At 39.0% G+C, this 25,903-nt stretch overlaps 1 protein-coding gene across 4 annotated transcripts; it reads right to left on the bottom strand.

Moving 5' to 3' along the window:
• Positions 1–227: 227 nt before the first annotated feature.
• Positions 228–24,888, bottom strand: grm1b (glutamate receptor, metabotropic 1b). Of its 4 annotated transcripts, none has more exons than XM_008399070.2 (11): positions 24,651–24,885; positions 23,470–24,295; positions 19,783–20,032; positions 15,016–15,251; positions 14,789–14,803; positions 14,215–14,226; positions 11,244–11,490; positions 10,497–10,665; positions 9,792–9,918; positions 6,025–6,952; positions 228–4,809 (listed from the first exon to the last, which is right to left on the bottom strand). In XM_008399070.2, the coding sequence occupies exons 2-11, from the start codon at positions 24,182–24,184 to the stop codon at positions 3,954–3,956; spliced, it is 3,555 nt and encodes a 1,184-aa protein (XP_008397292.1). In that variant the 5' UTR covers positions 24,185–24,295; positions 24,651–24,885; the 3' UTR covers positions 228–3,953. The 4 variants fall into 4 exon arrangements, with proteins under 4 accessions (XP_008397292.1, XP_008397294.1, XP_008397295.1 ...); XM_008399074.2 differs by having other exon boundaries at positions 4,566–4,774; positions 24,651–24,888; XM_008399072.2 differs by lacking the exon at positions 14,215–14,226.
• Between the last annotated feature and the right edge of the window lie 1,015 nt (positions 24,889–25,903).

Raw genomic sequence — 25,903 nt, 5'->3', positions numbered from 1 at the left:
AAAAGTTAATTGGTGGGTAATTTGAAAAATACTGCTCTAAAATGGAAAATAAATATTGAAATAAGTAGTATACAAAATCTCTTTATTTTACTTACCATTTCTTTGATAGACTTATGTTTGGTTTAAAACAAACCACTGGGTAATGAAATCTTCGTTTAAAACAATTATCAGAGATGGTAGCCTCAACTCAGAGAGCTACATATGTTCATCATGAAACAGACAACAAAAAGCATAAAAAGTTTTAATTCACTCCATTTTGACAAGTATAATTCAAATGATTGGAGACAGTAAATACAGTGTAACTGTGGACTTTATACTGCATGATCTGAAAATAGCTTGGTTACTAATGGTAACAGAAGCACTTCTCTTATTATATAACAGAGATAGACTTTCAGAATCTAAATATTCAAGAAACGGATAAAAACCAGAAAGTCTTACAGCTATAGTCGTCTGTCTACTGTAATACTGTTACATATATAGATACAATCTGAATACCAAAATATGATACACAATTCATACATTCACAAAACAAATGTACGTCAAATAACTTATAGTCATACCTAGCTCTGACATAAGACGTACTATTATAAAAGATACAAATTTTTCACTTGATTTACATGTATTTCAAGACCATAGAAATGTGTCGAACGTATAAAAGACGTTTTAATGAAAATGTGGCACTTGAAGTTGTCCTCTGCTACATTCATGATACAGTCTTGTGAGACAGATAAATAAATATAAATTTTTCAAAAGAAATAAATTAAGTAAAAAGGTCACTTTAGCAATAGTTTGACCTTTCGGGTTAATTTTACATGACAAAATATACCTTTGTGCAGGCTAAAGAAGGAATAACATCCACTAGCTAGCTTAGCATCTCTTAGCTTAGCATAAAACTGGACTAAATCAGACCTCGCTCAAAGGTTACAAAAAAATCCACATACTTTTTCAAATGTTCTCTAATTAAAATGTCCAAGTGTTAAAAATGTTAGTTTGTGCCTTGTCACATTTAGCTAAATAAATAAAGGTCAGGCTGTGATCAAACAAAACAGAAGTTACACATCAATGTTATGTGATAAGTAATGCAATAAAATACAATCAATGCAACTGAAAACTATAAGATCAGTGTTACTTTTTTATGCAAATACAGTGCTGTGAAAAATAATTTGCTGCCCCACAGATTTCTAATCTTTTTACTTAAATGTTAGATCAAACAAATTCAATATCTGACAAACAAAACAAACAGGAGCTTAATTTCCTTTATTAAAGATAAAAATCCATCTAAACACACCTGGGCTGATGTAAAAAAAAAAAAACAACAACTGCTCGCATCATGAAGTAGCTATTATTAACCACATTTCCAGCATCAGTTTCTCTAGCAAAATATAGGGATCATAATGCCAAACCGTTAGACTCAAGAAATCACCATAGAACTTGACTGAAGTACGCTGAAAGACTTCAGCATGCTAAACACTGATGGCGTAATCTTAAAACTTCAAGAACAGATGGGAAATCAATGTCATTGACACCTAGCAGTCTGGAAAAGGCTACAAAGCAATTTAAAAGACATTGGGAGCCCAGACAAAGAAAATGAAAGCCATTATCCACAAGTGGACAAAACGGAACATCGTTGAATCTTCCCAGGACTGGGTCCAAGAACACACAGGTCACAAAAGAGCCAAGAAGCCGAGATCAGTTTTCATGGGACAGAGCCTAAACAAAAATGGCATCCATGGCAGAGTTCTAAGACCAGGACCAAAATGACCACATGGCCCTGTCTCATGTTTCCCAAACAACCTCTCAGTGATCCCCAAGAAGACATATGGGAAATTATTCTGTCGACTGTTGAGACACCAGTAGAGCTTTGTGGAAAGTGTCCCATTACATCCGGAGCAAAATTAACATGTCACTACAGAAAAACGACATGATTCCAGCAGTGAAACACGGTGGTGGCAGTGTAAAGCTCTGGGCCTGCTCTGCGGGTTCAAGACCTGGTTTTAGGGTTTCTCAGCACTGTACATTCATTTTCAATATTCAGTTGACAACAACCAACCTTTCTTGCAGATGCCATAGCTGTTGTGTTCTGCTCAGACATTGTGTGTTTTTTGCCCTTTCGTGTAGTAATTTTGTAATTGATTTTTTTGAATACCAAGTGGAGCTATATGCCATGGAGCGTTGTGTACAGGTATTTTGACAATTCTACCTACGAAAAGTAGACATTTGTGGGCACTTTGACACAAATGTCAAAGTCAATATGTTTTCCTATCTTTTAAATATAGCCTACTGTAAGGAAATGTGGTTTTAAGACTCCATTATTTCATGTCTTCCCACAATAGGTCACCCATAGTTGTTGGATTGATCAGGGACATACTCTGACATAATTCAATGGAATCAGCTGGTCCAAATAGATCACAAATGACATACATAAATATAGAAGAGAATTTAGAATCTTTAGAAAATAATGTAGATTATTAAATTATATGAGACCATTTTACGACTATAATGAAAATTAGGAAAAAAAACTGAACTGATACGCAACAGCCGGAGTATACAAGGGAAGAAAATAACAATATGTGGGTGCAAAATGAATGTATGAGTTGATGAAACTTAACCACTGTTAAGTAATTAGAGAGATTTTATAAACAAATCCCTGCTCACAAGTGAGAGAGAGTGCATTTTGGTAATGAAGTCAGAAAAACTTGAGGAAAGTGTTTAGTAGGAAACAAAGTCTGAAATGGGAGTTGATTGGAGACACAGATTGTGGCCATTTTGGTGAAGAAACTTTTATACGTCTGGTTTTATGCTAAGCTAATGTAGAACTTGTGTATCCTGGCTGCACTGTTCTTCAGCTTAAACTTCTACGAGCAGCTTTTTCTTAATCTCACCTAATTCTACAATAACATAAATTAGACGATCTAAAACCCAACGGTTGCTTATATCCTCCTCTTTTCTGATGAAAGACAGCAGTTACAATGTGTAAACACAAGACACATTTTCCTTAGCATACTGTCAAAGTGAATAGTCTTATACTGAAACTATTGTTAGACTGGTTAAAAATCTGTTTTCAAATAAATAAATGTACATGTATCCATTGGCAATCTTATTCAATTGTCAAGTAAAGGCAGAATCTACTTAAATGTAAAATATTACATCAGAAATATACAGCATGTTTGCAAGATCTTTCACTACTGCATACAGCGTATTTAATTTTTATAAAATGTAGGAACTTAAGTAAAAGCTATCGAGTGAAAACGACCAGAGTGACTTTTTCCTTATATATTATCACATACAGCGCATGTCGATGTAAACTTGAACATGTAGCAGAACTCTTAAAACTACAGTATGTAACTTTCATAAAAAATATTTTTTACATATTTGTTGAAACTGACACTATGTCGTGACAATTCTGTTTGAGACAGATAATCTGTGAAAAAAAAAGAGAAAAAGATCAAGCTCCTCTGCCTTCTCCCAGTGCTATCTAGAAACAACCAATCAGAGCCAGGAAGAGGGTCTTACCGTTGTCAATCACCCCTCTGTGTAGCACTGCTCATTCTCCCATTTATCACCCCCTTCTTGCTCTCTGCTATGGTACCTCAAGCACAGTCTGTCATGAATGCTAGTTAGTATGGCTACTGATGACTGTGATAAATGGTTTTCCTGTAACGGTGAGTTGTTTCTCCTCCATTAGCACATCTAGCAGCGTGTACACAAGGATGAATGGCAGCGCTAAGACCTGGCTCTGGCTCCTGGCTCTGATTGGTTGTTTTTGATTGGGAGTGGTGCATTTCTTCAGATGACAATAGTAGCTCATGGAGGAGTTGGAGGAGATCGATCTTTTCACAAATTGTCTCAAACCACACTGGTACGTCATGGTGACGGTTTTAACAAATAGGTACAAAAGACATTTAAAAAAAATTTAAGTTACATACTGCACCTTTAACGTTTAGGGCATCAAATCACAGAGTCGAAGCGCTCTGCTTGTAGTCTCCAAGAATGACAGAGGCATACGTCACATTTGGAGGTGTGCACAAGACGGACTCTGACACTGGTGAGTTGGGAAACGGGCTTATTGGGGTACCGGAGCGATCCCGGAAAGGGGACGGAGGCATCAGGGCGACGGAGTCCTCCATTGCTAATTTGACCTCAATCATGTCCTCCTCCTCCTCGTCGTCGTGAATCTGGGTGTTGTTATATATGTAGCCCTGTAGGAGGCCAAACTGCTCGCTCTCCATTTCCTCCTCCTCCTCTAAAGGGGAGACGGGCTCCTCATCAAATGGGTCAAGATGGACAGGCAGGATGGGTTCCTGCTGGATGAGGTGAGCCTGGTGGTACACCGGCATGCCTGAAACAGCCGGAGGCAGGCACAAGTCGTCAGCTAGCTCATGGGTGTCAGTGCTGAACTTATTCAGAACAATCTCCTCCTGCCGGCGGTCCGTGACGCAGTGTTGAGGGATAACGCTATTTTGCTGGAGACGCTCCAGGGAATAGAGCTCCACGTCCCCGGCTGCCTCTTTTGTCATGTCACAGGCTGGCATCTGTCCATGGGCCATCATGGGAGGAGTGGCGGGGGAGCTGTAAGTGAGCGGGTCATTTTCATCCTCCTCAGCCACATTGTACAACGTCTTAGTGCTGAGGTCTGAGAACTCCCCTGCAGTGTTTTGGTAGGTATTAGTTAAGGGTTTGATGACAGCCATCTGATTGGAACCTGCTTCCTGTCTCTTCACATGCACTGACAGTCTGTGCCACATATGATCCCCTTTGGGAGGATGTCTTGCACCTGGTTCAGACCATGACACAGACTTTCCATTAGAACTATGAACAAAATAAAGATGGCTGTTACTGCGCAGGAACCCGCAAAGGTGTAGAAGAAAAGACAGGTTCAAGTTCATGTCAGAAAATCATGCTAGTTTGAGACCAAAAATGGTTTTTATACATGTTTTAGTTGATTTTAAGTGTATAGGTGGTATTTCAGGGTATCTTCAGGTTTAATAGAGAGTTGAATTTAGCACAGAAAGGTCTCATAGTTTTAGTCTGAAGCTTACATGCATTCAAGATTGGCATGAATGTCAAGTAATGTTCAGTAATACCTTTCAATCTTTCTTTTTCCTGAGTAGACTAACCATAAAACAAGCAATTTCAGTATTTTTAAAAACAAAACTTCACTGCACTTGATTGTGAATTTTCTCTAATCCACAGAGGCTCAATTTTGACTACACACTCCTATCACTATTTGGTCTCCTAGTAAGTTGCACCTTACCAACTTAAACAAGCTGCCAGATCAATTCTAGTAGAATATTTGACCATTTGTCTTGGCAGAAATTTTAGAATTCACTTAAATGTGTTGGTACAACGGTCAAGCATGGTGATGGCAGCATCATGTAATGGACCTGTTTTGCTGCCAGTGACAGTGATGCATTGCAAATACAGGTGGGAATAATGAAGGTTTACCATTACCTCCAGATAAGTAGCTAAAATTTGTAAAGGAATGGGTTTTCACTCGATACAAACAGGCCAAACACACAACTATAAATTGGCCAGTTAATGTAAATATTTGAGCCAGTATGGAATATATAAAGTCAACAATATATACAAGTTGTGCTACCAATTCTTGTAAAAGCAAACAAGAAAAGCTGTGAAATTGTGAAAAAAGTTAGTCATTAAATAAATGACTAAAAGTTTGAAATAAACAGACATTTATGCCAGTGGTTAATGTATGCAAACTTCTGACGTGAGATGTATCATTTTGTGGTCTGATCTTTAGTTCAATGAGTCCTGTAGAAACCCTTTTTATTCTTTTTTTTAATCCCTTAGCACATAGGGATGCTTGTTTTAATTTCGCCAACAGATCAAAGGACGACACGTCTGTGTGAATTGAGTGATGACCTATATTTGCCACACTTTACAACAGGTGCCTCTCTGACAGTAAATACAGCTGGATGTCAAGCTCCCTCAGAGAGGGAGTTCCAGTAAAACGAGCATCCCTGAGGTGCCTCAGGAGCAGGACTCAGACTCAATTAATGAACCCACCTGCCGTTCCCGGTGTTCTTCTTCCTCTTGAACATGTTGAGGAGGCTGTTGCTTCGGCAGGCAATCTTGCCGTCGCCGACATGCATGCGCACGGCGTCGGACGTGGTGAACGCGCTGCGCACGTTCCGCTCCGGCTTCGCGATGATGATGTACATCTTTGGCGTGAACATGCACCCCAAAGCCACGGTCACACTGAGGCTCACGGAGAACGAAGTGGTGATGATCTTGTAGTTGCTGCCGAAGTAGATTGGCACAAAGGCGAGCCAGATGATGCACGTGGTGTACATGGTGAAGGCGATGTACTTGGCTTCGTTAAAATTGGCAGGAACGTTGCGGGTTTTGAAGGCATAGTAGGTGCAGCTCATGATGAGCAAACCGTTGTAGCCCAGTGGCGCCACAACGCCGAGGTTGCTGGTGTTGCAGATCAGAAAGACTTCTCTGATGCTGGGGTAGGATTTGATCGGTTCGGGAGGCTCCATGATGATAAGCGTAACTTCCACTGTCAACTGAAGACTGATAAGTATTGAGGCGATGACCACCTGAGCCCACGCGCTCATGAACCTCGGCTTCCTGGTGCAGATCTTCTTCTTGCTGCCCGCCAGGATGCGAGCGATGCGATTGGTTTTGGTCACGAGTGCGGAGTAGCACATGGCGGCCGAGAGTCCGACAAGAAGTCTCTGAAGGTAGCAGGACACCACTGTGGGTCGCGCTATGAGGGTGAAAGGGCACAGGTATCCCAGGAAGATCCCCGCAAGGATAATGTAGCAGAGCTCACGGCTGGATGACTTCACCACAGGCGTGTCACGGTACAGGACGAAGACAAAGGCAACAAATGACGTAACCAGGATGCCCAGGCAGGAGAAGACAACCTGGATGATGGACTCTGGATTGCTCCACTCCAGGTAGTGCAGGGGAATTGGTTCGCAACCTGATGGGAGAATAAATGCTATTTTACATCATGTCACAGAATCACAAAGCTCACAGTGGTTGTTCGAGTTGACTAGCAACATTATGGGGATTTTATGTGACAGACCAAAAAAAGAAACAGTAACCTTGCTGTTGCACGGTTACTGTTTCTTAAATTAGGTTGTTTTTGAGGTTATACCAGAAGAAATCTTGGGACGCTTCTTGGGAGGGAGGGGGCTGTTGTTGGAGGATGAGAGAGTTGGCTGGTATTTCTTTGAGAACTGCCCTGTTATGTTTGATCTAAATAAACCAGTGTTAGTCGCAAAACCTCTGTCCGGTGCCTGGGGGTCATAACGGAACATTACAATATTTGTTTTTTCAAATGAAATTAATGAAAGAAAATAGAGCTTTCTAAGAAGGCATCAGAGGTTTGCCAAAGAACATTAGCATCACGAAGACCAAGGAAGACAGCAGATAGGTCAGGAAAAATGAATGTTTAGGCAAAAATCCCAGCAAAATTACGTAAGAAAGCAAAATTCCAAACTTTGAACATCTCAAAGGATGCTGTTCAATCCTTTATTGAAAAATGAAAAGAACATAACCAGAATGCAAACTTATTGAGGATCTATTCCTAATTTGAGAGGCCAGCAAAAAAAGCATTTATGACAGGAGCAACAAGAAGCCCATGATAACTTAGATGGAGTTGCAAAGATCGACATCTCAGGTGAGAGAGTGGCCTACATATAAGGCTTGCTACATAATCTATAGGGCCAAGATGAAATGTGTGTAAAAATGGTGCTCAGACGAGACCAAAATCCAACTTTTTAGGCAACATGCAAAATAGTATGTGTGATGGAAAACTAAGACTATGCAACACCATTATAGAATGGCGGTGGCTTTATGATGTAGGAATGATTTTTATTCAAAAGAAACAAGACGGAAATCCTATTAGAGACTGCAAAAGTGTAAAGATTAGGGAGAAGTATGTTAATGAACAACAGCATTAAACATACAGCAAGAGCCCAAATAACAAAGTTTAGATCAAATCATATTCATGTCCTAGTCTGGTCCAGTCAAAGGTCAGACCTAAGCCCAATTTAGAATCTGTGGCAAGACCTTAAAGTTGCTTGAGCTACCTTGCAAAGAATAATGGGCCAACATTTCAGCCTCTTGATGTGCAAAAGTTTTGACTCGGAGAGCTGAAGGCACAACAAACTTAGTTCTCTTCGTAAGAAATCTCTTTTTAGAGCATTTCAGCACTTAAACCAACTACTTTGTGTGGTCAAATCATAAAATCCCTATCAATATATGGACGTTTATGGATCCAGCCGGACAAAATATGATTATATTAGATTGGCCATCAACTCAAAGGTGAATAAATAATTTTAATATAAAAAGCCCTTCAGACTTCAGCCTACTTTACATGACTGCATGTACAAGAAATGATGAGCATCTTAGCTGGAGAAAATACAGTAATTTCTAAAGTAGGTTTTTAGCTCAACTATAAATAAACGCCTTTCAACTGAGCCATGGCCAGGCTGGGCTGCAGCCAGGCTAGAGGGGGTCGAAGAAGCAGGACAAAGTAAATAGCTGCACATTTCAGTCATCAGAGTAAAATCACCTGCGGTATATTTTTACATTCGTAGAGTACAAGGGGAATGTGGAATCTGTATATTTTCTAACACTTTTAAACTACACATAGACAGTCAAGGGGTGATCCGTTTCTGTTAGTGTCATCAACACTGTTATGCTGTTGCTGATAAAAATGCAAAAGCTTGCGTGTGATGAATGTGTTAAGAAGATGTCTTTTGTTTGGAAAGGCGTACAAGGCCTTGCTAAAGTGGGCCAGAAGAGTGGTAAGTGGAATAGGGCTGCTGTCGGACGAAATGGTGAAGATGATGAATGTGCTCTCAGGTGTCATGGGAAGGCAATGAAAATAGGACAGAACAGGTTTGGGAAGCAGAAAACTCTTAGCAGGACAAACTGTACAGGGTGCAGTAGTTCTGGCAGGAGACGTAAGAGCTTAGGAGAACTTTCTGGTTTTGTAAGTCAAGCGATTGTCGCTGCATGAAGGCATAATGCCAAAGGAATGGATACTCTGGCAACTAAAGTAAACCCAGTTTAAGTAACCCCAGTTTAAGTCAGCATGAAAGCAAACAAACCAAACATAATAACCCTTTTCTAATCAGACAAAGAAAATTGTCTGATTGGGTCCTCCATAAAAAGAACAAAAAATCTGATTGTTCTTGTGCATCTTAATCAATTTTCCTTTGAGGGTGACCGCTTGGGTCAGATGGTGGACAATGATACCAAAACCGTCAACTCTGGTTGTGGAGTGTGTTATCCAGGAAAACATTAAGCTTCTGGAATTTGCCCAGACCAAAACCAGGTTGTAAAATTTATCAATTACTTCAAAGTTGAGTGGTTGAATATCCAACTAGAATTACTTCAGAACCTTGATGAGATATATGATTTCTATGAAACAGGCATGATTCATCCAGATATTGGTGGTGTATGTATTTATTTGAGCTTATATGCTGTATGTTGATTCTATGTAGAGGAAATGCACAATGAATTTAAAAACCATGCACACAATTTGCAATTGAAGATCACTGAGTGATTGGCTCTTCACAAAAAAAAACCCCAAGAGTGGTTGAAATCAAATATAACTAAATGTGTATAACATTCATGCAGATAATGAATGTATCAAACCATCTGACTCCATATAGCCTTATTTATTTATTATCTGGTGATTTGGTACAGTTCTGATGATAGCTTTTTAGATCCTCTATCATCTCGTCTCCAAAACTGACATAACTTTACAGCAGTTGTAAAAACAAAGAGAAGACGAACAAACATACCCTCCAGTTCTTCGTCAGGCCACCAGCCCAGCTCACAGGCCTTGCATGTGAACTCGTCCTGCACATATTCATTGTCCTTGCAGGCAGTGCATATCCAGCAGCAGCTCACCTCCCCCTTTCTTATGACCTACCCAACAAAAAATAAAATAAAGTATTTATCTAAAAATACCACTTTGTGACTCTCTGCTGCCCAGAACAAAAGGAAAGCCAGTAAATATTTGCTTAAAACATAGAAAATTTAAATAAATAAGAGTTATAAGTAACAAATTGGTAGTGGAACTATTATTTTTGAAATCTTTTACTAATAAATAACTTATTACAGTTGTGAGTAATAGCAGAATTATAGAAAACAAAAAATGTCTCAACTGGAATTGCAGTGCTTTTAACAATATTTTTTTTGTTGATTAATAAGAAGTCTATCTAGATCTACATTAATTGATAGGCTGCTAGCTAACTACCTCGCTGGATAGTTAGCTAGCAACTGTCTATTTAGCTAATTAGCTAACTGTCTAGCTAAGTATTAAGCTAGCTGGTTAGCTAGTCAGCTAGCTACCAACAAACACTGTATAGTTAAATAGACAACTAAAGAGTATGACTGAAGTCTGTTCTATCACTGATGGGAGTAGACTTTCTCAGTGCAAAAACAGTAAAGATGTCAGCCATCAGTGGAGTCTAATCCCAGCGTGTAAAAGATTAGTCCTGGACCTTGATTTCTCCTTTGGAGCAGGGCTCGCTGCAGACGGAGCGGACCATGTCACTGCTGTTCATCTGGATCATTTCATCGTCGAGGCTCAGCAAGCCCTCGTGCCACGAGCCGATGTTGATGTAGTCATAAACACCAGGCTCCACATGCTGGAAGTTCATAATCTCATACCTGAGTAAACATGGCAAAGATGACAAGGAAATAATTTATTGCTAAAAAATACTTTTTAACAGACTCTTTTTCAAGTCAATTTTTCCCATTTTGTGTTGTTCAAATTAGTAACATTTCTTTATTTTACCTTAAAGGTCATTACTTTCCTTCCCAATAGATTTCTTGTCAATTTGTAATTGACTTCATCAAGCAATTTTTGTATATAGTGCAAAGAAATTATGAGTAAATACAACAAGCAATTTTAAAATCATAATTTATTGAGGGACAAAAAGGTATTCAAAACAACTGTGGCACATCTATTTCAAAAACAATTAACCACTTTCTGAATCCAGTAACTTCACTTTCCAGCCTTGATAGCAAGTGTCAGTAAAAACTGGTACTAAGTCTTTTACATTGCTAAGGATTAATGTTAGCCCACTCTTTATAGATTTGTTTTCAATGAGCCACATTGGATGGTTGTCAAGCATGAGCAGTTTTTTTTTTTTTTATTAAGACAATGCCTATGAGATTTATATTATCTATTAGCCACAATTGTGGCATACAACCACGCTTTAAACCACACATATAAAGTAGCTTACCTTCCAGGCGAGTCTCCATTCTCATCAAACCATATGTCCTCCCCAGACACTCCTGTGAAGGACGACTTGAGTAGAAACTCCAGCAAATGGCTTCCATCGATGGGCTTCATGTCATCACACAGTCCCACATGGCCGGGACAGAGGTGAGAGTGCATGTCATGCAGACCGTGTGCCATGGCGTAGATGGCATTGATGACAAAGCCCATCTTGCTGTCTTGAACATAGTTGTCTTCAAGACTTTCGTAACCTGCCCATGAAGGAGACAACAGTAAGGAATCTCCTACAAGATAAGTATATTCGTTTTTTAAAAAGGGAAAAGCCGTACAGTGCCTCGTTAATGCAAGCAGTAGCATGTTTTATGTCATCTCTCAAGTTCAGATGTACCCAACAGGTTGCCTGGCAGGATGCAAGGTATTACAAAGGAGTGATAGGGTGCACATAGATGCAGAAAATGTTCTCTGAATTCAGGCTGTTGGAAACACGCTTGTTTTTTTTTTTTTTTTGTACTCTGTGGGAGACTGCTTTTAAGGAACTGGAAGTCTCAGAAAATGGCTTCAAAGACACCTTGTTACCATGGCAAAACTATTCATTCTTGGAGTCATGAGTCAGGATTCAATTAGAAATGGTCCAACTCTCTTTAAAACCTGCACCGCATCGACTGTGTATTCTGCTCGACCATGGTTAATGTCACAAAGTCTCACGGGATTTTCTTTTATTTAACTTCCTAATTTCATCTGTCACTGCGGGGATTAACAAATACTTAAAAAATGAGTAACATTAGAGTATATTATCTTTCAAACACACCCTATCAGTTCAGTGTAATGCAAGCTGGAGAAAGCAGTTTTTTAATTAAGCATTTCACATTGTACTTAAACCTCTCTTGCGGCAATCTTTTTGTGTTCAATATTTTTGCATCTTCTCGCTGATGGTCCCCGAAGTCTGTTTATTATAATTTTGTATTTTTTTTTTTTGCAATGCAAGCTAAAGCAACTAATAATAATGCATAACACAGCAGTCTTTACCTCGACTATCAGTACAAGATAGCATTATTCTGTACATGCACATGCCTTGGAAAAGTATTTGTACGTCTTAAACCTTTACTTATGTAACACTTGCTGTGTTTTACTGAGACTTTACTGTACACAAAAAAATATATAAAGAAGAGCACAGCTGTGAAGTGGAAGTTAAATGAAAATGGTTTTAAAATATTTCTACAAAATAAAAATCTAAAAAGTTCAACACACACACTTATTTCGAGAAAACCATCAGGAAAAGCTACATTCGTAAAACGTCCGCTCTCGGCTTCGACATGTGGCTACTAATTGTGGTGCATAATATATATTGTCAAAACCTGTTTTAAAAACAGCCTTTTTCATTATTGAACTGTTATATTTTAGCAGTATTTAATTGTAGTTTATTTGAATGTGTGTGTGATCTTGGTGGTGCCTTGATTTCAGCCAAAAGATGGATGGGTCCAGGTGTTAATGTTGCAGATTTGAGCACCAGGTGTGAAGGCTGGAAGTCTGGCAAGGTTTATCCTAAAGCAAGAATTATTAGTGTTTCGCCTGACTAAGTATGATCCACTTTTGAACACAGACTGAATGTCCATTCCTCCTTTGTGGAGAGAGTGATTGCACTGTCCTTCACCTTAAACTATGCTATCACAGAAACACAGCTTTCTCTGAGCTTTGTGTAAACGGAGAAAAATCTGTAAGGGTTGTTTTATGTTGGTGATATGGCTTCCTACAAGCACTCCCGAAAAAAGAAGGAAAGAAAGAAAATGTTTTCTATTGCTTGCTTGAATATCCAGTAAATATTCCAATCCTGTGTGAGCAAAATGATGCTGGAGAAGCTGGTGTCTGAGTGTAGGAGATTCTGTTGTTGCTAAGTTCAAACAGCCATTTCACTCTTTTTTAAGAATATATTTGATCATCTTTAGTCTAAAATATGAAAAACCAGAGAACGATCAGGGTTAATCTCTATTAAACTGAGCTTCTGTGATTTATGAAACATCATACTTGTAAACGTACAAAAAAAAAGGATTATCTTGGATTGAGACTAGCATCAACGTGTCAATTTCACAGAATCCTTAAAACACATTTTTGGATTTGTAAAAATCAAAAACAGGGTGCGGAAAAAAGATCTTGGCTGATTTCCAGGAGAACAGTTCATTAAACGCATCTTACAATTGGATTTAAATTTTCTAATTGTTTTCTGCTGCTGGTTTGTTCCACTTTCCTGTTATATGGCATTTCAATCATTTGTTGAGAATTCATGCAATACTTTCTGGGGGGGAAAAAAACAGATTTCAGCCGCTCTAAGCAGCAGCAGCAGGCGACAATATTTCTTTATAAGCATCCCCTCCTGTATGCTGTGCTTGTTGCAATAACGATTTCAAAACAACTGGTGGGAAAGCTGCCTGTGCAAACAAACACATAAACAGTAACTACAGTCGGGTTAGCAGCTGGGTGAGCATCCGAAGGGAGCGACTGGTGATGACCTACTTTACCAGCTCCTTGTCTTTGACGCTCGCTGCACTCACTAAGCTGTAGGAGATTCAGTCATGATGCGGCGATGTTATGATGTCTGCATGCAAGCAGAGGGGCCTACTGCTGCATGTCGAGATTATTCGGCTGCATGACAGCGGGACTTTGTCTGCGTACTATATGAGTAGAACAGCACGGTTTGTGTGCTCACATGCAAATTCAGCAAGAGTCAGCCAGTTATTGGGCTGTTTTATGCGACTGCCTTAAAGCATAGAGGGAGGGCGTGAGAGCACAAACGAACCCAATTATTGGGCTCTCGGAACCCCATACAAAACATCCCAATAGCTTCATATATAAGAGGTCCACTGAGATTAATTGTATCGTTAATGTGTTTCAATTTTAATGTCAGTCAACCTCCAGGTATATTTGTGAGGTGAGCAGCGTTATGTTTCCATTCAGAAAAAAAAAAATTAAAAATCACTCACCATCTTGGAGTTCTAAACCAAAATAAATTAATAAATAAGAAATAAAAACAATAAAAATGACTGAACAGCAAACGGGAACTACTTTCCACAAAAGACAAAAATGTTTTTTAAATGCAATTTTTAATGCGTTGTTTTTTCTTAAATTAAAACATGACAGCTCATGGGAGCAAACAAAAGCTTCAGGTTTGTGCATCAGACCAAAAATATTACAAGAAAAAAAGTGTGAATGCTGCAAAAAATATTATTTAAGTAGAGCCAGAGGTGTCAACAGAAAAAAAAAATAGGTGTTGCATGCACCAATTTATATTTACGTTTATCAGTTTCTTTAAACGTCACTTATATCAAGAGAGAATCTTTTTTTTTTTAATAAAACCCTCATACCTTTTGATTAAAAACGTAAATATATATATACAAGCTTTTTGTTTGGGGAAAAAAACTTATGAATAAATAAAAAGAGCTGTGTCATAAAAAAAAACATTTAGAAACATGCTTGTTGAGCAACATTTCAAGAAAACAAGAACCAAAGCTATAGCATTAGCAGTGTTCCTTTAATAATGAAAAGCACTTAATTTACCTAGATCATCATCCTCTGTGAAAGCCAAGTAACACACAAATGAACAATATGAAAAAATGTACTGGATTCACTGGTGGAGAATTTTACCCTCAGGCAGTCTAATTTATATTTAAAGAGGTTGTTCCACTTCATGGGGGCCTTTTGGCTCCTTCGCTCTGGGACTGAACACATCACAATATTTCAGAGTAACAAACGGATACTTTCTCTGTTAAAAATAAATATACTACCTGAGCAATTGCGTGCGTAGTTCAGGTTCTCCTGCGGGTGTCCGGGAAGGCGGCACTGAAAGCGGTGCTGCCAGAACTCCGGGAACCACGGGTTGCGCGTGTTCGTGCTGAGCTTGAGCTTCAGGAAGTAATTGTCGAAGGAGGAGACCTCTTCGGAGTGTAGCTTCACGGTGATGCCGCCAACAGCCTCGTGTTCGTATCCCTCCACCACCTCCACGCGGTCCGCCCAGCCGTCACTGCAGAAAACAGCACAATTAATCAGATTAACTAATCTGAAGATACGTGTCTCTGCCGCCGCCATGTTTCACCGTTGGGATTGGAAGCTAGCGTTTTGAAGGCACGTGCACACATGCCTTCAAAACGCTGCGGTTATGGGCGACATGCCAGGGCGCCATTTTGTCAATGATACGCTTAAATACTTTAAAAAGTATTTTTAATTTAGATGTTCGTTTTGCAAATGCTGGTGAACACCAAAACTTTAGCCAATTTATTTTTTTTTATTTACATTTTTTTATTCACATAAGACAAAATATTGAAAATGTATTGGGGCAACACCCAGTCTAGTTAGAATGTACTTTAGCACAAAGTTGTTCCATTAAAACACAGACCTGCATGTAAACAACATATTCCCTCAATGACTACAGCCCTAAAATAAGTGTGGAAAAGAAAGAAAACATAAAAATAAATAATAATAAATCAATGAAAGCCAGTCATAAATTCAGAGCTCTCTCAAATATCCTCCTGTGTTTCCACAACTCCATTTTCCAGTTTCCGAAGGGTGTGCGGTTCTCACTGTACTTGCCGAGAAAAGAGAAGAAAAGCCTCCAAGTCCACTGACACAATCACAAGTCCAGTGAGAATTCACAGATTAGGAGCGTAGCTGTGCAGTCTGCCCCCGAGAGATTCAAACTCTCACCCAGCTCACACACTCCGAGTCTCAAGAGGGAAATCTGTGTCTGCACTGGTCATAATCTCTATTTGCTGCATGTGTCGCTTATTATGGTTAACAATCTGTCTGTCAAGAACTCACCTTCATCTTCTGCAAGGAATTAAAAACATGTTAAAGACGAGGCAGAAGTGTGTGCCATGTGAATGGGATATAAAGGTGGAGAACAATCTGCATGAAAGTCTTTTAGTGTTGGCGTCTCTTCAGGTTTTCTTAATGGTAACTTTTTTATGCCTTGCATTAGGTTTGATTAGTTTCTCCTGTAATGGGGGGAACAGCAGCTCCAGTTAATGAGAAACCTAATTTTCCACGGGACTGTAATTGGGAGAACGCCGACTGCCACCTTGGCTGACTCTGCCACCGTGTGCATTATTATTTTTGCTCCCTAGCAGTGGTTATATAAGCCTAATTATTATGTTTTTGTAGGAATAAGCAATATGATCCTCAGCACTTGCTGGGAACAACCAACACGGATTCCCCAGAGTTTTTTCCTCGACAAAACTGAGGAAGCAGCAGCCCATAGCGTAAGGTAAATACGGATACTAGCCAGGCTTCTGCTAAATACCATGATTTGGGGAAAAAAAGCCTATCTTGAATGTTTTCACTTTTTGTCACAGTACAACCACAAACTTGATGTGTTTTATTGGGATTTCATGTAATAGAGCAACACAAAGTAGCATGTAACTAAGAAGTAGAGGGAAAGTCTGAATCGTCTACACATTTTTCACTGATAATCTGCAACTAGCTGTTTGTGGATACACCTCTAACAGGTGAAATGGCTTGGGTCAGATTAGCTGGAGAGTTTCTATGAACAACTATTTCCATCATCAAAAATGGTCACAGACTTTTGATTGGATTTAGGTTTGACTTCATGTCATTCTAAAGCATGATTTGATCTAAACCAAAGCTTTAGCATTGCTAAAAGCTTTTCCATTGTCTCAAGTCTTTTGTTGCCTCTTACAAGTCTTTTAGTTGCCCTGAATTCAGCTTCATCCATCTTTTTTTAATGTCTGATCCATCACCACAGCTTATATGCATATATATGCTAGTAAGTCCCATTAAAAATACACAATTATGTTTATTTCATTCATTTAGAATTTAAAATGAACATGCCACATGTTGCTATGAACAAAAGTTTTGAATGAAAATGAGTAGTTGGAAGAAAAAAATCTTATGTGCTCGATCTATCACATGAATTCAAATTAAACAGGCAGTGGTTGTAGTGCACTATAATGTAAAAAAGTTTGAGGTGCCGTAATCGGTAATAAATCTGGGTCATAGCATGCCGTTTCCGACTTAAAACGTAATCTTTGGACAAATTGCTGTTTATCCGCAGGACAGAAATATCCCACCTCAAACCCGCGTTTGGGTTGTGGGAGCCAGTCGCACATTTGGCTTGGCTGACACTTCAAGAATGAGCTAACAAAGGCTGTGCGCTACGACGGTCTCAACAGTACCTGGCCATCTGCTTCACAGCATCACGCCACCCCCAGGCCGACACTCCCAGTGCCAACAACCTACAGCTCTGACGTCCACACACACACACGCACACACCCGCACACGCGCACACACACGCACACACACACACACACACGCACACACACACACACACACACACATATACTGTAAAGTACTCTGAATTCATACACTTGTACATCATTTAGGCAAAACTGAAACTATTCATGTGAAGACGATTTTAAAGTAATTCTGCACGAGAGGAGGACATTATTTTAAGATAGATTTGAAAGCAAATAGAGTACATGTTTCATTGAACGGCGGCATCGCTTCCGAGCTGATTAAAAGAGTTATTTGTTGATTGGGAGGTGTGAGAATAGCCTTTCTCCTCAGTCTTCCTCCACACAGCAGAACAGAAGATGGATGGCCGATGACCAGCACCTTCAGGCCGTCCAGTTGGCCCACTACACAGGCGCCTGCGTGTGTTCACTTACTGCATTGCTCTAAAAAACATTTTCCATTTTAGAAGTCTCCTTGACCCAGAAAGCACTCCGTCACACACACATGCGCGCACGCAGGCTGCTTTTCTGCACCCTTCCCACCAGCAGTGGCAGGCATAAAGCAAAAGAGAAAGCGCTTTTTACTTGATCATGTGAGTTTCAGAAACATTCGGGTGAGATTTTAACGCCCAAATAAGAGAAACACACAACCAGCGAAACATCTATAATGAATGAAAGAGATTTAACTTTAATTACGGCCTCAATTCAACTGCTAACTGGACCAGCGACGAACCATGACTCCACAATAGGATAATTTCTGCCATATTAGCTTTGATGTTCCTTACTGCACACTCCCCAGATGATGCTGGAGGTGCTGTCCCATATTAGCCCATCCTGCCGGAGATCTGACAGGGAGCGGGAAAGCTTGCTGCGTGGATGCATTATTCATCAGCGAGCCTGATTCAAAGCGTCTCCTGCCTTCAGAGGAACTCTGGGAAAATTGGAAACATTTGAGTTTCATGTGAATTTTGTGTAACAACTGATTCAGGCTGAGAACATCTACACGCCAAAATATGGATTCCAAACAAGAGACAAGGATGAGTGATGTCCTTTTTCCTCAAGTTATGAGGAAAAGCATTTGATGAACAGAAGCTAACATTTAACCTTAAGAAAAGTTGCAAAAGTTTTGCGTGATACGCTGTCTACAAACTTCAAAGTATTAAATTAGGGTTTATGTAATAGAAAAACATGCATACTTGAGAAGTGTTAGGAAAATTATCAGTTGTTTATAGTTTATTATTTGTTTGTTTATTTTTGTAATAATATAGGTTTCATACTTTTCAAGCATTTTCAAGGTAAGTTTTTTAACTTTTCCAGTTTAAAACACACTTTGTAGATAAAAAAAAAAGTTAAAGAACTATAAAAAAAAACTATTTCAATTGACTATTGCATGATTTTATTTATTGTCATTAAGAATATTTTGTGATAGTATTCTACTTGCAGGGACACGGTTGACAAAAATATAACACAATTTTGAAATGTCTGTGTCACACATACACCCTATTCACCTGGCTGGTTCAAGAAAGATGAAAAAAGATCTCTGATAAATGTTCTCACAAAGTTTTCTGGCTTTTAGCAAATAGAAATAATTCTGGCTGAAGTTTGGTCAGATTTAACTTCAGTTAGTAAGAAAAAATATATGTCTTCATTATCTTTAAATATCTGGTTTTAACTATAGAGTTTAGCCCTTTAATCAAACTTTAGAGTGCACTTTAATACCAGACTGTGTAGTTTGAATATCAAGCACTTTCCAAACCTTGGAAACACCTCTATATTCATGTTGGTCTGTTGCAACAAATCAATACAAACAAAAACAAATGCTGAGGTTTGTGGTGATAATGTGACAAACATGTGAAAAAGTAGTAAATACTTTGAAATGGCACTGTAATTGAAATGGAACTGGAAGATGTAAATCTATCTGCAAAAAACGGTCAATAATTCTCACATAAATACCACAAAGTAGTAAAAAAAAAACAGGAGTTAATCTTAATATCACAACTACTGTATTTTGTGAAGATATTAAAAGTTTGTGGATCATTTAACGATAATAACAGAATTACATGCATATTCTATAAGGAACAAAAACATACTTTGAAAGAGCCATTAAATGCAGTTTACTTGGTACCATCAGTAAGGAGCTAATCTGAGTTTTACAGCCTATTTTTACAGAACAACAGCGAAGGATAAAAGCAACTTTTGCTTGTTAGTGTTTCATCTCCCGTCCTCCCCCCCAAAAAAAAACCACAACAACAAAAAAACACAACACATGAAGCTGGAAGCCCCTTGAGAAAACATTCCCTAACGAACCTGCCAATTAGGAGGAACTCTCCCGCCACTCCGAGGCGCCTCATAGCCATGAGCAGCCCGCGGACTGTCATGCCTTCACAGAAGCAGACAACAACCCTGGCTTTGGGAAGACGCTCCCGCAGCTTCCTGAGCAGCCGGTCGAAGTGCTTCTCGCCGGCGTTGCTGTAGATCTTGTCAGAATGTGCGATGCAGAGGCCTTCCTGCGAGGCGAGCTCCTTGAACGCTTCCATCCCGCTCTCGCCGTAGTTACCTGAGGAAGACAAGAGGAGAGCCGTCAGCCGAGGCTCATTCGCAGGGGAATAGACGCGATCAGTAGGCTGTCATTCATAACTTTTCGCGACGGCGTGGTTTTTCAGATTCACTGAAGTGTTGCTGAACATGAATTTCTTGTTGTTGTTTTTTTGGGCACAGAAGAGAACATGGGTTGTAAAAAATCCAGAGGATGCTGTAGCAGACGTTAAAGACTAGCATCTTGTTTCCACTTGCCTGCTCGGATCTTAAAAATCAAGCAGTTGTGACAAAACACATTAAAAAGTGCCTCGTGCTTACCGCAGGTTTTGATCTGTTCGCCAAACAGATTTTAATCACCTCAAAGAAAGCTTACCATGTTTTAACAGGATTATCATCTCATCTTCCTAAATTTATCATATTCTGTCATGGAAAAAAAACGAAGCAGGCATGAAATTTGACTCCAAATCATGTGAGGGATTTTTGATATTCATGTAATTGCCATACAGCGTTTTTACATATTTTGTGACTTTTAAATTTGCAAATCTCAATGTGCCTTACTTGGGATGTATTTAGCTCCAGCTATTTTGGAAATACCTCTGGCCTGCTTTTCTGTCCCTGCCGAAGAAATAAATCCCCTCATGATAATGCCTGAACCACCATTGGTAACCATGGTTACAGTGCGCTCACGGCGGACATAAAAGTTTGGTCTGATCTGACCAAAGTGTCTTCTTCCACATGCTTTCCAGGTCACCCGCATGTCTTGAGGAAACGTTTAGATTTGACTTCTTATGGCTGTCGCTCAACAACGTCTTTCTTAGTCATTCGATTTGTGACTAAAAGTTCAGTTCAGATTCCTCCACCTGAGTCGTGGATCTGTACGGCTCCTCCAGACTTACAGAACCTCCTGACTATTGATTAGAGACGTGAATCTTTCACTACCTACCAATTCAATTCCAATTCGATTTGGAAACAATCGGCCTGCAGATTCTGTTTAAATTATGTGACTGACAAGCAGAAAAGACAGCGGGGGGGAATTTACATTTCTGTATCAAATTTCATCAGTTTATATTTAAACAAAATAGGTCTGTGCATAAGCTTAGCTGCCTGGCTTTTCTTTAAATAATAAAAAAAATCATATATAAGTCAAAATATATACAGAGGGCGAGACAGCCTTCTGCGATATGCAGTGTAGTTGCAAAGACGTACAACTTAAATACATCTTAAAATCGATTTAGCATTTTGATTCAATTCAGAATTACCAAGACTAGAAATTGCAGTTCTCTATATAACTGATTTTTTTTCTGCACCTCTACTACTGATCCCCTTGGAATGCCTGTAAGTTTAGGAGAAGAAAGAAAACAACAACTTTGTGTTGGTTTGTCACATAAAATGCCAACAAATCACATTGAGGTTTTGGTTTTAACATGACAAAATGTTCAATAGGGGTATAAATACTTTTACAAAGTATTACAAAACACAGCTTCAACTCAATATGTATATTTTTTTTGCTGTATAGGTGAGTACATTGTAACCTTTATTATAGTGGCTTGACTGCAGGACTTGGTATTGCGAACAGAATGTTATAAATGCAAATTACACTTCTTAATAAATAATTCAACGGCTTTTATAAAGAAACCCAGAATCAATTAAGGAAAGAGTTTTGATTTGACCTTCGTAGACCTCAAATGATCAGCGCTCCTGATAAGCCAGGAAACTCACAAAACTGAATGCCTAATGAGCACAGATCATAACCGTGGCTAGAATATCTATTTGTCCAAAAGCTGGACGCTTTGCCTAATTGAGTGACACGACACATTGAGGGACGATCAACAACTTCACCTTTTGAAAAATGTACCAATACTTGGATGCACTGTTTGTTCTGTGTCTCATTCAGTTTCCTGTGCCAGGAACAGGTGAGAGGTGGAGTAGACCTCGAACAGTTCATCAATCAATTCCAGGGATCACAACAACACCTGCAGTGACTTGCAAAAGTATCAGTACCTCATAAACATTTGAGCATTTTGTTGCCATTTTACAACAAGCTGCAAATTATATCATTTAAACTCGATGTGGCGGGTCAACACGAAACACTGAGTAAATATAAAGTGGCAGAAACGTTTTACAGACTCGTTTAACTAATAAAATGTGTGGTGTGCATTTGCTTTCTGTTCCCTTTATTCTTTAAGCACTGAAAATAGAGAATCAAGAAATCCATAGTAACATTAGAGGTTCCCAGAAGAAGGTGAAAAAGTGAACATTTGGAATCACCCTTGATCAAAGTCAGACTTTTCAGCCTGTCTCCAAAATGCTGCGTGCGTTGGAAACAGTGTGAATCACCCTGAACATGCCATCAGCATGGTAGAACATGGTAGCAGCTGCAATATACCGCGGGAATATTATTCATGATTGAAGTGATTTGAAGTGAAGGTTCACCGACTAGCAGGTTCCCAAAACATATAACCGTATAGCTACACTATTCGTATGTCAGAATGGCCAAATCAAAGAACAATCGTAACAACAATGGAAGATCGTACTACAAAGTAATAGTCCAGGTGGACTGAACATGAATGCATTCTTCTGAATACTTCTGCATACTTCTGAATTAAATGTTAATTATCACATCAAAGCCCAATAAGACAAAGTATGTTTTTTTTGTTTTGTTTTGTTTTGCTTATCAGTATATCAAGAGAAAACCCAGCTGGTTTGATTCTTGACCCAGTGGATCAGATTTTTTTTGTCCAAAAGATTGCATTAGCAAATATTTAGGTAAGTTTACAATCACTCCAAAACTACAAAAAACAAGAAGCAAAGGATTCATCGAAATCATAAAAGGGATATAAAATACATGATTAACATCTTAACTAACCGGTTCTATTAGCAGGGACAAGCTATTAACACAACCATAAGCAATAATGGAAAAGGAAAGTAAATGTGTTGTCCTCTTTGTCTTTCTTCCTCTAAAATAACTTACAGAAGAAACGTCACAAGCAACCATATAACAAAGCCACTGTACTGTACACGTATGCTATTGATTTTATGAATAATCAAGAAACAACTACAGTGACTGATCCCGCTCAGCTTGTTCTCAGAGACAGTTATTAAACTGTGATCCTCTCGTCTTAGACTTTCTTTAGAAAGTCTCTTTAGAAAGTCTCTGGTTTCTAGAAGAAAATATGTTCTTTCGATGAAAGAAGAAGAAGCTGATTTATTAAAGAGGCATTGTATGAGCTTTATGCCATATGGGGGTTGTCTCTGCTACTCAGAGATTTTGTTCATATAAGACACATATACACATTGTACTATTTAGCTAACGATTTTGAAAATCATGCATAGTTTCCCTTCCATGTCCCACTTCTTTGCTACTTTGTTAATCATTTTTGGATGCAACGTAACAAAATGCCATTAGGTTCTAATGAAAATATCACTTAACATCTAAAAAGAAGTCTGATGTCTTACCCTCTGTGTGTACTGCTGACACATAGGTCCAATTGTACTGTTTGACAATGTCCAACAGGGCTCTGGCTTGGAGAGTGTCCGAGGGCACAACTCTGAGGAAGTACTTGAACAACGTCTTATCACTGAGGTCAATGCTTGTTGCAGAATAGGCAATCTGCGGGATGTTGAACAGCTGCAGAAGGTTCTGGACTTGAATTGCAACTGAGCTTGAGCCAGGACCGATGACTCCTGCAATGGGTTTCTTGGTAGGAGGCGGCTGGCTGGAGGGTGACCCTTCAATGCACCACTTGGAGCCCTCCGTATCATCTCGGATGGAGATGAGAGAGTCCCGTATGAACTCAATGCTCTGCTCCAGGGCCACAGAGGAATGCCAGCAGGAGTCCCTGATCTCACAGCCAAGGGTGATGTTGGGTAGCAGGTTGGGGTCCGAGTTTATTCGATCCAGGGTGTGGAACATGGCCTCCACTCTCTGGATGCCATACTGCTCACGGACTTCTCCGCATTTCCTCTCAGCAACCTTCTCCGCTGACGGCTGGTGGTGTACGGAAAACAGGGCACCTATTATTACATCCCCATCCATTCGTGCCACCAGGCGGGAGGCAGAGCTTGGGACAACTGACCTCTCATACTTGCCTTTGGACAAGACGAATGCCTCAAAGAGTAAAATGGGTAAGTAGAAAGTGCTTATTACAGTCAGGTAAATCATGCTTGTCATTGTACAACAAGTGATGGGTGTACAATCATCTCCTTTGGGACATAGTAGAGGTCCATTAATCCCGTATGGATTCAATGGGAACTTCACGGGACCGTCTTCATTGCTTTTAACCTGCAATTGAGACAAAAACACTTACGCTACTTTTTATACAATGTCTGTCCGAGACATTTGAGTGGTCAAGATGACATTAAGTTTCCTGCCACTGGTAAATCTTTTCAGTTTCAGCACCTTGGACAGCTGCCTCTGCTGTGTGAGGAAATCAGTTGTTTTAATCTCTTTTTAACTTTTACCGAAAAGCATCACATACAATGCCAATATCTAATTGCGACATCTATCAACAGGACAATAGTTGACTACACTACATTACACTACAGCTTGCATCCACATGCATATCGATCAGAGATAGCTGCATATTTAAGCTGTGTTAGGAAGCCTATTGTCGTGAAGCAAACATGAGTTTATTTACCTGCGACAGGCAGCTTCGGGTATGCGGGCTCTGTGTCTCCTGTGATGCAGCCAGACTGAACCCCAGCTTCTCCTTACCAACAGAACACGGTGGGACTGACTCCCTCTCTCTCTCTTTTCTATCTGCACTGATGCCCCCTTCTTTCTCCTCTTCCTCACTGCATCTTAAAAGCGGGTCATAGTCGCTGCAGTGTCCCTGATTTGAGTGCACAGTTTGTAAACGTCGGGGCGGGACAGTGACGCATTTACAAATCAGATTTTGGGGGCGAAGTATATTGGGACTGACGTGAAAAGAAAATGTGTCCGGGGAGCAGAAATGTTAACTTTTAAAGCTAATATGGCAGCACAAACACAGTACGATATAGGAAGACACGAAAAATGATAACTAACTATGTAGGGACTAATCAARCTTCATGTACAGAAAACGCTCCTGTTTCGTTTGGTCACTGACAGATGTGATGCACGTGCAGTTTACCGCTGCAGCTGAAAAAAGGGGAAGCTCTCTTGTGACACCATGTGGTAAATATATGGTATGACAACCTTTATTTCAAATACAATCAGTTTAAATTGTTATCCCAATGAATAATATAAATAATTCATTAAATATATTTGAACTATATATTTAATTATAATTACATAATTAGATATATTAATTTATCATATTGGCTTTACATTATGACATGGGAAAATCAATAATTTATGAAATACACAAGTAAACTACGAAATGTGGAAATTGCTGTTTAAAATTTGAATACATAAGGAGATCAAATTAAAATTAATTATTGTAGCATTTATTTGAACAATTTTTGTGATACATTCGAACATGGATTATTGAAAAAAAAGCTTCAGTATTTAACTACGAATTCAATAAATCGATAAATATGATACATTACAACAAATATTAATCAATTACATTTATTTTATTTTATTTGTGATATACATATAAATTATCTTACGACTTCAAAACTATCACTATCTAATGAATAAGCCAACAGTTATATGAATTTATATGATGAAACAAAAATATATATTGGACAACATAGTAATGCACATACTTGTACCTTTTACCCTGAATACACATAGGTATCAGAACCAGAAAAAAGGGAAAACAAGTTTTTAATTGAATAACTTGAAAATATTATATTCAAGTTATTCAATTAAAAACTTTTTGACTGTCTTCAAAATGTAGGTATATGCTAAATTTTACCTAAACTGTATGAAAGTAAACATCTAGTGTCTTATCGTGGAAAGCAT

The sequence above is a fragment of the Poecilia reticulata genome, linkage group LG22 (assembly GCF_000633615.1).
Source record: "Poecilia reticulata strain Guanapo linkage group LG22, Guppy_female_1.0+MT, whole genome shotgun sequence".
NCBI lineage: Eukaryota > Metazoa > Chordata > Actinopteri > Cyprinodontiformes > Poeciliidae > Poecilia > Poecilia reticulata.
The sequence above is the reverse complement of the archived record's forward strand: the minus strand, read 5'-3'. Positions and strand labels throughout refer to the sequence as shown.

Coding starts and splice junctions, on each gene's coding strand:
- grm1b (XM_008399070.2), bottom strand. CDS start 24,184: ATGACAAGCATGATTTACCTGACTGTAATAAGCACTTTCTACTTACCC. Junction 20,033..23,469: donor GTCAGCAGTACACACAGAGG/GTAAGACATCAG, acceptor TGTCTTCCTCAG/GTAACTACGGCGAGAGCGGG. Junction 6,953..9,791: donor GCCTGACGAAGAACTGGAGG/GTATGTTTGTTC, acceptor TTCTCCCATCAG/GTTGCGAACCAATTCCCCTG.